Genomic DNA, 12,162 nt, shown 5'->3' with positions numbered 1-12,162 from the left:
TTCGTAGTCAGTATCATTCGTCGATATGTGAGGCTCTCTTCTGGGCGTCTATTGGGCGTCTGTTTGCCTATGTGGGCGACAATGGTCGTTCAGGCCCTCTCTTCTGAGGCTATGACTTGCTTCCTTTTTATACTGTGCTTGCTAAGTCAATTTATACTACAGCTTTGCACCAGAATGGAATAACCGACGGTTGGCTAACGGGTTGAAGAGTCCGCTGAAGAACTCATATGGCGAGATGCAGCCTAAATTTAGCCAATAGTCTATGACTAGGAGTCATGGTTTGTTTGTACCAGGGTTGAGCGACATCTTTAACTATCGCCTATGACCATTGAGATTCAGAGAAAGAAGCGGTCGCAACTCAACTGGACGTACGCGTTTGACAGAGACGTGCTGAGGGCTTGCGCTGCGGTAGACCGAGACTAGTGAACAAACAAGCATTGAATTATATACAGAAGCCAGTGGCCAAAGCAGTACTCGTCCGTTATTCTATAAGGAGCAATCAATCAGTTTTGGCCTATGCCACAGCCATCAAGTTCGATAACGACGTCATTTTATGGTAGGCCTATATAGTGGCTTGTTGGTTCCACTTTGTTTTTATTCTAATAGGATGTAGAAAGTATCCGTTTGTATCTACTAGTTTAAGAATGTGGTATCAAGAACAATTCTAAATTTCAACGTAAAAATGCGAGTGGATGGGAACGGCCTTCATAAAAACAACATTTTTTCACTGTGGTATTTGAAACTTTGTTACCATAATGGTAATATGCGGACATCGTTACGCACCGTTTTAGTAGGCCTTTGTATAGAATTAAGTTGAGCCGAAAAAGTATTAAAGAAGAACTATATGCTACTAAACGTTTGTCTCTTTTTTTTCTTTTATGTACTTATATAATCCCTTGGTGACGGTAATTTCATCTGGACGAACCTATAATCATGCCGCAAAAGTTCTAGTACACATATTAGTAATACTCATATGGATATATTTACCACTGCCAGAAGTCGAGCCAGATAAAAAAAAATAAGTTAACGTAATGCATTTATATATTCAACGAAAATTGTAACCCGGCGACGTGGATCCAGCCTATACAGAGCGTGGTAAACTAAACGAGCAATACGCCATTTGTCTCTTTCAATATCTATACAAAATATTCTAATAATCAATAGATGACGAGGTAAACAACGTTAGCTATGCGGCAGTATAGTGAATTGTTGGGAGGCCTTCAACAGAAGTTTCCGCCTAGAACGAACCTGCAAGCATCATGCGGCACTCGCGATGGCCTTATTCTTCAAAAATCAAACCATAATCCGTTTCAAGTGAAGCGTATTTTGCCTGCCACTTCAACACATCGATGTTTCTCGTCGTTTAAACAGCATAGTTCGATAATGCATTGACCAAGACAGATTTTTTTTTCCTTATTTTATTCATTTTTACAGCCGATCAGATTGTCGCCATTGTTTAAAGACGAGTTAGAATTTTTCTGCTTCGCACACTAGAGAAGTTGGTACAACTGCCATTTATAAGGACGGTCTCGAACAAAGTTTGCCTTCGGGAGTAACAGTACTAGTGACTATTAAATGACAGAGTAATGGAAACACGTGAACAATATTATTTAAAACAGAGTTACCTTAAGCTATTCTGAACGTTTTCAAGGTTTTGACACTTGCCAACAAATACTCCTTTCCGACAGAAAGAGAAGAACATCTTCTTTTGTTAATACTCGTCAATTATCAATTACAATAAAAATCAACAATCGCATAGGGAATATTTAAAGTCAAGCAAATAATATACTTGAGAAAAGGGCCAAATACTAGTGGCCGTTCATATAAATGTCGCCTGCTCTTAGAGATTATCGAAAAATCGGTACCGTACGAGTACTTTTTTTGTATACGCACCCACCTAGCCGAATGTTTTCGACTCTGTTACGCGAGCCGACTGCCCTTATTACCCGTAAGGGAGTTCTCCTAAATAGAACGAGAGAATATGTCCTTCGTTTGTTCTAATATTCTGTGCTATGCACCGAAAGCTAGAGGTGCTAGTAAACATCTGAAAATCACAGCCGTTAAATTCAGGTGTCTTCGGCAGGCTGTTTAATGAACTTGGTAAGGCAAGTTGAACGTTACGTCGACTGCTAAAAGGTTCAACGTCTATATATGTATACAGCAATATAATATAAGTACTTACGGGAATATCCAAATTAATGTCGCAGTGATGCTACAAGTGGAGCATAGTTTAATGCCTGCTCGTTCGGAATTTCGAACAGGCGGAGCATCTGTGTAGAGCCGGTGACGCCATATCATATCTTATCAAACACCTGTGATGTGTTCAAATCTCCTCGTCAGTGACGAGAAGATAATGACGCGAGGGCTTCCGACTAAGGAGCAGGAACGTTGTAACGTTTTGGTAAACTTTGGCACAAACATACGCCAAATAGTAGCATTTCGTGTGCGTTTCTGCAGAAACGGGATTGTCAGCTCTGTCCATTATGCGAGGTCCCTGCTTGTTGGCTAGTGAAAGCGTCTGTACGAGTTGTCGTCGATGGTACTACACTTTCAGGTCGATATATCATAAACGCAATGGTTAAGTCACTCTGTGCTCTCCGTTTTAGATGGCTAGCTACGAAATCAAGATAACATCGTGCTTAAAAACGTCCTCTAACTCTCCTACGACCTCCATCATTGATTAGCTTTCTCATATGCTTTGAAGAATGGTCCTTTCGGCCTGTCTACAAATTGTGACAGAATTACTATGTGATTAGGGAAACTCTGCTGATCAAAAGCTAACGTAAACTGTATTTACTGTTTAGGTTCGTTCTGTCTACTCTAGATAATTAGCCATTAAAGAAGGTGATATTTAGACATGTGAGAACTGGCCTTTGGACTCAAAACGTACACAATGGGCAGTTAGCAGCTATAATTGGGGCGTGCATATTCGTTATAATTATTCCTTGTATAAAACAGTCGATCCTTTCCTGGCAAACCTGTCATCTGAAGTATGACGCTGACGTTCCATGCACGTGTAAAGATCCATACTTCCTGGAAACTTATTTTTCTCCGTGGTTCACTACGTGCCTGATCATATTACGGTTAAGGATTTCCCGTGAGAGTGCCACGTTTTGGATGAACTGAGAACAGATTATTTATGAGGCTCGGAATATGGCAGCTTAATTAACGGTATTAAACTACTGTGCATCTGAGTTTAGACTGAATTTAACTACATTTTCTTGTCCTGGTAAAATGCGTATAAGGAGGCAAGGCGTCGGGGCTACCTTGCAGACAAAAAACGATTTGTTATGGGTAAAAAATACAAAATTGTGATAGAAATCGAGGGAAGGTGAAATAGTAATTTGTGATTTCTATGACAGAGAGAAACAGAATGTAAATGTCAATTTTGTGTCTAAGAGACGAACCGTGAGTCGTCGGAAACGTACGTACATCAGCGTATACTTTCAATGCATTTTTAGTACGGTTCATAATAGTTAACCCAGTGATCCCAGGCTGCGGGGGTCCAACGAAATACGTCAGGTACAATCAATCTGATTCTCAATTCCTAACGAATTTCGCTAGCTCCCTGTCTTTCAAGTAGTACGGGTATTCCACTCCACTCCACACTGGGTAAACTCCAAATGCATCGTCCAGCGTCTCTGTCGAATAGCCTGAGATCGTTGTTGAAATTGCGTTTGGTTTCGAATGGTCTGATCTCCGCAACATAAAACGGACAGCAGTCTTTGCTTGCTAGTGGCGGCCATATTGGCATACGCTACCCCGTTGCTGATTTGAAGCAGGTTACGTGTCATCCACGGTCCATGTCAAACTAATTAAATTTACTGCGGCTTTTAGAACCTTTAGTAATTTTTCATGTTTTAAACTCGGCCTTCATAGTTGTTTAAGGCTTTTCGTGCTCCAGTGACAATTTGCTGTCATTTCATGAGTCAAGGAACAGATGCGTCCTTTGTTTGCCGAATGTGCTTGATCCGTGTTATTTATTACCCACGGAATTAATTAATAGTAAATTATATATTATGTCTGGTACTAATGCGTGCATTTTACTGTATTTTTAGACCACTCGAAACATAAGTCTGTGTTAAGATTTCAGTGGGCTCATATACACGTAACATTACTTATTCACACAGATTAGATAGGATTTATCTGTCACTAACCGGACACAAACCGGTGACGCCCTGATCTCTCTAAGCCCAACTTGCGTTGGTCCATTGAACTCCAGGCGTAATTTCTGACAAAAAAAAAAAAAAAGTAATTTCAAACTACGTATTATCAGACTGTGGCATGCAATAGCTTCTGCGGTGCATTGCGAGCAGGTGTTTGTGGGTCTAATGTCTCTGATCTGACGGCAAAAAAACTATTTTCTTGCATTACAGGTAAGTGACAATGCGATCCTATGAATATTTTTTGCATCTTTGCAATCCTGTAAAATCGAACTGACCCAACAGGCAGAAATAGGTAAAACAGTACGGTTCGGAGGAGCCTTTATTTTAATAAACCAACCGGCGTAGTTAAACGGGTTCAGACATTTTGTGAAGCGTGGTATATATAGGCGTTGATGAACAATTATAATAATTGTTATCATTACGGGCATAACGCTGGATTAGAAGCGGCCAGAGTCATCTGCTCTTGTATATGAAACAATATTCTGTACAACATTCCGTTACTGAATATGTGTGGTACATTAATTAATTATATATTATTATATTACGCTAATTAAATATATAAGACTTATATTTTATTAATTCTGTGGCTTTATACGCTTTAAGGCGAGGCAACAAAATAGGTCTGTGAGAGCTGTTTGCCCATATCCACACAGTCTAATTATCTAAAAACACAGAAGATATCCCGTGACCTTCATAGCCGTATATACACGTTAGATGAACACAATTACAAAACGAGAAGTGCTGGGAACTAACGATTATTAATCAATAAAAAAACAGATAGGCTTATAATAAATTGCAATATTATTTATAATGCCAAATTTAGTTTAGGAAAAATGTCTCACTGCATTCCTATCTACGATGTGCGTTAAATATGCAACTTAGCCAGATCAGTTTCGCATGTTTATCCTTCGTTTACCGGCTTTTCTAGCGGATTTTATAAATTATTATACTGATTTTTTAATTGTTACAGTTATCTTCCATGCCTTTTCATTTCAGCGTTAGTCTTTGTTTCCTGATACGATTACCTACGTATTTCGGCTGTCAGCCTGACCAGAATTTTCGCTGTTCCAACAGAGCTGGTCAACTGGGGACCCTTGTCTAGCGTTTCACAGTTTAGCCATTCGTTTCATCCTCTCACACGCCGGACTCGGTTTCCGTTTTGCCGTTGTCATTCACAAACAACAACTAGATCAGTTGTGGTTAATTCCGATCGAGCGTTACCGCATTAGCGTAATATCCGTATTATAGTATTCATATTATAATATAATACCATAGTATTAATGAACATCGTATAATACGCATCGAACGCTATCGTTCGCACGGCCTGTATTGTTGACAACTGACCCTGTCGTCGCTCATCTTCGCCTGCACGGAAATTGCGCGTGAACTCCGTGTCACCCCTTATTGTCCTAGAGACATTTCTATACTGCTGACGGCGCTGTTTCTCGGCACAGTAATGTCGTGACGGTGGCAATGGATGCGGCCAGCCATCGAGCGCAGACACACGCACACAGACACACACACACACACACACACACACACACACACAGACACACACACACACACACACACGCACACGCACATATACGCACGCGCGGACACGCAGCGACTCATTCGAGTCAGAAAAGATCAGGAGATGGCAGAAAAGCAACGAAAGGAGAGGATCATAGAATGAAGCAGCAGCAGCGGCATCATCGCAGCGGCGGCTCCGCCGGGGCGCAAACGCCGCCGGCAGAGACAGACCATCCCCAGCGGAGAGCGAAGTCGAGCGATGGCTGCTTGGAGTTACGATGTCGGTTGAAGCTGATTCGCTCTGGCTGCCGCTGCCGCTACTGCTGTTGTTATTGCAGCAGGAGCCTTCATTCGTGCGTCTGTGTGTGTGTCTGATATAGCCGGCGTTCGGTTCGACGTTCGGGGCCTGGTCGGATGCTGCGAATTTGTTGCTTGCGGCTGTAACAGCAATAGCACCGCTGAAGCGATAGAACGAGCCACAACAGCGAGCCGCGCTGCGGCTGCCGCCTCTGCCTTTGATTACCTGCACTTACCGCGCTGATGCTCGACCGGCTGATGCTCTTTTGAGGGTCCGTGCTCCGAGGGTCTGTTGGCTAGCTGGTTTATTTGCCTGGCTCCATCGTCGACGGCGACGACGCACTCCTCGTTGAGCGTTATGCTCTTCGTCAACTTGGCAGTGCGCTGCATCGCTTTCCGTAGACAGAACGCACCAATCGCGCCTTGCCTCATCAGATCAGATGAACAGGTAGACCAATAGACATCGCTGCAGGACCTTCTTCCAGGTGGCATCGCTGCCATAACCAAGAAATCACTCGGTCTGGCAGAAACGGCGGCAGCTTCTTGAAAGGAAAGCTGTTAGCGGCGTTGCCAAACTGTGGATTGCCTTTAGGTGTTACCACTCACTTCCATGTCGGCGAAAAAAAAAGACAAAATCCAGCCGGCGGTAACCGGGCTAGAACTATTTGTTGATGGTGGTTTGTCGCGTAGTTATATGGTTGGCAGCGCAAGATAGGAAAAACAACTAGAAGTATCTTTCTTGCGTCACCTCGAATCCTTCTTCTGGAGCAGCAGGCAACGCTGAACGGCAAAGATCAGGCGGATCCTAACGCCGCTCGAACATAGGTCAAGGTTCGAAGAGAAAGAAACCAACTTCAATTCTCGTATCAGGTCTCGCCTAACAGTCGTCAGAGTAAGTGAGGTTTTTTGTCTCAACTTTCTCGTTGGCGTCTACTCGAATCTCTACTTCGACGGCTTTTGTCAGTGCACTAGTGAGAATACAGCCCCACGTTTTTATCGTTGGAAAATGGCGCATTGCACTGCGTCACGTTATATTGCTACATCTGTATTCGGTTTATCGTGTGCAGTGTGAAGTCTGCGTCGAACTTCCAAGTAGAAAAATACAAACGGAAAAAAATAGTTTCGTTAATCAAAAAGAGCGCTTGGCTTATGTAGAATTACGGTGAATAGATTATTGGGTTGCTTCATCACCGTCGCTTCCGAGTTAGCGTTTGGTTTGGGTCGAGAGACTCCTTGAAAGGACGTTGGAAAAATTTACACATATAGCGAAAGTTTTCTATGAGCTAAGTGGCCCCATCAAGAGACCGTTGAAATGTATGGCCGTTACAAGATGACAGTGATTTCGTTGATCCATTGTTGATTGTTACCTCCATTGATCATGGCATTCACCGTGGTGATTTGGTGATAAGTTCGTTGGAGCGTGTGATGCATAAACGGATACGTCATTTACGCGCTATCGACAACCGCCGCCACGTCATTTATTGAAGACGAAAACGGTTCGCGATGCTGATCTCGATGGATAATACTCAACCTCACGTGGAGCCCGCACTTCATAATGAATCGGTTAGATTTTTGTCTTATTGTATTATTCGGTATATTCGACTTGTTTATTGTGCAGGGGAGTGCACGTATTTTTATACAGTATGAGTATTTTTATGAGTTCGATAGATATTATAAATCTATAAAAATAATTAGGTGCACAAAAATTAAAGGAACAAAGATAGCTGACGTTGAGTAGTAGAATTATGAATTGTACATCAGTGTACAGCCCATTTGCGAGTTACTAGAACCACACTGTTTTACCTTGTAAGTAATGTTTATTTTTTATGGAGACCAACGACGGAAAAACGTAATACTGAATATTTTCTAGTTCAATTCAACCGAACTGCAGAAGCAAATATAAAATTAGGTATGGTTAATGTCATATAATTAGCCCACTCATTCGAATAAGGCGTAACGAAGCCGGCGATAAGAATTTGTCCATTTACAGATGCATTAATCCGCAATAACAAAGGATTAACCAGCTTTTCGTTTTTACTGGGACGTAAAACTTTAATATTTTAGTTCATTGTATATATATCTATATATACAGATAGATATGTACTTATTTATTGTTGAACTACAACTAACCAATGGCCATGGTTAGGGTACCTCTCTCTTTGACGCACGTTCTCCATAAAGGAATTTTCTTAGAAGACTGACTGGTCCAATTTTTGCTTGAGACGTCACGTACTTGCACACTTCAGATCGCCGCTGAGCTTTAGCCTAACGGGGGGTGGGGTAGGCGCATAGGTGCTATGAGGTCAACACAAAGTCATTCTTTCGGTAGCAATGATCTGTATTTCAACTTATCACAAGTGTCAACATTGCCTTGCCCACCTTCAATATTCACGTAACTTCGACAGTACGAAAGGCTGACAGAAAGTTGATAGAAGCAGATATATTCACGAACTTCCAGTAAGTTTCATACACTTTACAGTATAGTAATAATTTGTGCATTGAAATCCCATCAATTGTCAGCAGTAGCCGTCGACCTTGGCGGAAGGTCACAGTAGACTAAAGAGAAGATGGGAATTCAAGCGGAAGGAAGGGGGCTAAAAAGGGATACGACGGCATTTACAATGAGCGTCTCTTTCTCTAAACCTCCAGCTTAGTTTGTCCTAGGAGCGCCTAGCCGTTGTTCGGAATGTGACAAGCGACTGACCGATGCGACAAACGGTCCGTCCCCCGTACGGTTCGACAATGTGAAGCGTATTGAATTTGATTAGAAATGATAGTAAGTAAAAATATCAAGCATCGAAGTAACCTAAGAACCCCTTATAATGAGTATCTATTTGCTTTTCTGGCAACCAAATATGTCAGATATTATCGAGATTTATTGTTGTTCTATTAACGGCAAACGTACGATACATTTGGTTCGATGAATGTCACAGTTGGTAGATCATGGGATGAAATGATGTACGGCCGTCCACAAGTAGTTCTCGTAATTTTGCAGCGACCAAGTCAACAATAACCAAATGTCATTTTGGGCATGCCCAGTTTTGATGATAAGATTGCGCCCGAAGTGAAGTTGAAACAGATGAGTCACTGAATAACGTCCGTAATAAAACGGTCGAGGTAAACCTGGAGGTCACAAGCAGTGTTTTTTGTCTGTCGGCAATAGGTTCCACAAAACGAGCGGTGCTAAACCCCTCGAGCTGAACGACACGTTACGAATTGCTGTTTTGATTCATGTTTGGCGAAAACGTATAACAAACCGAGGATAGAGTAAAATATGTAATTATTATTATGTGTAAAATTTTTCAACTGGAAATAATCAGTGGCCAGTTCTCTACTACCGGTGTTGCTTGCCCTGATTGTTGTGCCTAGAAGTGGTTGATCTTTTCCTATTCGATCCTGATCGACCTATTCTACACACATCTTTGCTTTGACCTTATATGACGTTTAATGTATGATTTGACACGTTCCTTGCTCATGTCATTCGGCGCTAGAAACAACAAGCTTGCCAACTGTCGTCAGTATCATCTAAAGCTTTTGCTTTGGCTCTGCTCTCGGCAGGGGAGTGCTGGTGTTTCTGTATCTCCTGCGGGAGAGCAGAAATAATCGTCGGCTTGATGGTGACTCATGGGTTGCTTCGTATCGGTTGAGTAGGCATCATCATGGTCACCACAGCACGAGGCACTGTTGTTTACAACATTTGTAGTTCGGCCTTTTCTGGTTCGATCTATCCGCCCGTTTGTCCCTGTATCGTTTATTTCGTCTTTGTTCTGTTCATCCGACTTCGTCGTAAATATAACTGCCTTTCATAAGACTGCCTGACACTCTGTGCACTGTGCGCGCTGTATACGCAAGGCCTGCTGCTTCGCCTATGAAGAAAAAGTAGGCCTAGACCTCCATCAAATCAGTGTCGCATTCACACACGTGTAGACGTTATATACCGCTAGATAAAACGTGAGATGTAAGGACGTCCGCAGGCGTCATCGATCTGGAGACCACGTGGGGCAACACTGATAGATCGAGCAAACGCTGAATCGCTTGAGGCACAGTGGTTCAGTTTTTACGCGTTCCGACGTCTTTACAGCTACATAAGTAAAATCGTAATATAGCACTGGCCATAATGTGGTTGTGTAAAGCGTGCTGTACGACACTAAAACGCCTACGTCCATGGTTGATGTTGTCGTTGTTTCATTGCTGAGACTGACTGCATTCGAAAAGCGGACCAGAATCGAAGTTATAGTTTAAGAGGGCTTAATAGCGCCGCGTTGTTTCTACAACGATCTGTTTGTCCTAGTGGCTGGCCTAGGGTTATTTCTCGTGACCATTGTACACAGCTGAATGTTAATCGACTATGCTGATGATATTCCGGAGAAGCTGATGGCGCCGCCGAGCTAGCCTTAACAGCGATAGCTGTGACGATTGATGTCACAGGGATAAAGCAGAAGTTTGATTGGGAGATTCGTTTACGTACGTCACAATCTGTCGGTGGAACGGGTCACGCACGGCTGTCTTCTGCCAATTGGTTTATTGAGGCGGGCCGTTAAATTTAACGGTATCTTAGAACATGGAAATGGTGACATAATCACATGTTCGCTAATTTATGGAGATGGTTTCAGTTAGTTTAGTGCAATGGAAAGACCCCCGATGCCACGTCTATAGATAATACAAAATGTATGCATAGAACAGATTTTAAACAATAACAAAGCCCTGCTATATGCCAATGCAATGATTTATAACCCTTCATAGCACGAATTGTGCATTGTAGTTTGAGAGCATACGACGATGGCCTTGTGGGGGTGCATCGTCACACAGTAGGATACTTTTTGCTTTCGTAGTTCTTTATATTTTACTTCATATAGATATACATGCCAGTAGGATTGACTTCAAAATTTTCAGTTGTCTTCTTTGCAAAGCACAATAGGCATCTGGATAACTTGCAGATTTCAGCGTCCGATTTTAGCTCGAGCTGAAGCCCCAGACGAGGTACATAAGTAGACAGGTAATGAATAGCACGTTAATCGCTCAGGGCTTAATTGCTTGTCCGACTTCCGAGTGTTTGAAATTATTGCTTCTAACTTAAACTAGTAATTCAAGCTGAATGTCACCTAAGTTCTACCGAACAGAATATTTGACACTTACCTTTACAACAGATCTAGTAAGTACAATATTTCCTTCACCTTCACGCTATCGTGAGCTGTAATCTAACAATAATACATTTACATTTTAAACGGTCCAAAGGTGAAAATCTGTAAAGTAGTCAGTCAATGGGATCATCGACCGGTCTGAACGTGCATTCGGGGGTGGGAGAGAATGGTGGGGTGATGTAGGGGAAAAGCTGTCGATCAAAGCTGACCGTACTACCTATAAACAGCAAGTTTTCTTGCTCGGTCTTCAGACTGGTCGTTGACGTTGCATGTTGCTTTCCGGGCTTGGCCTAGACCAGACAGACAACGATGCTTAGGTCTGATCATTGTGAGCAGCGAGCTGCCGCTGCCGCTTATTGGCCTCTCGTCGCTCGCTTCTTGTCAATCGATTTGGAGCTGTCAAGTATATATATATATATATATATATATATATATATATATATATATATATATAGCCACTGAAGTATTTCGATGATTTGCGGTTAGGATCACAAGTTTGCGAATCGTCGTTGGTTGCCCGATATAGTAGCATAGCAACACTATTAACCTCCGTGATGCTATTGTCAGGCACGACACACATATATGTATATATCATCTCGAGCCATGAACACAGGAGCTCTGCAAATTGAATGAGTTATCTGAAAATGAGACTATGGCCATAAATGAGAGCTTCGAAACTAGTACCGGTATGACTTCGACCAGTATATTTCTACAGGCGCGGTTTTCTTGACCATTACGCGCATTGTGTGGATCGGACGAGGCTATGAGCTATACACACAGATAGAAAAAAGTAATATGTCCAAATAACAGACGGCTACAGAGGCATCAATCGAACAAAGCTGACGGAGAGGACATTCTGACATACAGCAAAAAACAATAACAAACAGAAAACGATTTAGAGCAATAGTGACATATCAAGACCCGAGCTTGTTGAACTCGAAACATATTAGTATTAAACGAGCTGTTTAACTGTTGCTAATTTCTGTTCAAGGTTCGAGTGAAAACTATCACAGTTTTTCCTCTTTAGGGAAAATGATAGCAAGATA

At 42.2% G+C, this 12,162-nt stretch overlaps 1 protein-coding gene across 10 annotated transcripts in view; it reads left to right on the top strand.

Annotated features, from left to right (window-relative positions):
• The window catches only part of LOC111246034 (uncharacterized), a 130,001-nt gene that overhangs the window by 17,030 nt on the left and 100,809 nt on the right, over nt 1-12,162 (top strand). The window contains exon 1 of one of the 10 annotated variants that reach the window (XM_022795227.2): nt 6,351-7,538. The exons of the other annotated variants lie outside the window; for them this stretch is intronic. Within the exon in view, the coding sequence (XP_022650962.1) occupies nt 7,479-7,538 (60 nt within the window). The 5' untranslated portion in view covers nt 6,351-7,478. Of the gene's footprint in view, nt 1-6,350; nt 7,539-12,162 lie in introns of those variants that run through there. 10 annotated transcript variants of the gene reach the window in all.

Source organism: Varroa destructor, unplaced genomic scaffold (genome assembly GCF_002443255.2).
Source record: "Varroa destructor unplaced genomic scaffold, Vdes_3.0 BEIS01000002.1, whole genome shotgun sequence".
Lineage (NCBI taxonomy): Eukaryota > Metazoa > Arthropoda > Arachnida > Mesostigmata > Varroidae > Varroa > Varroa destructor.
Note: the sequence above shows the minus strand (reverse complement) of the source record. Positions and strands in the feature narration are given on the sequence as shown.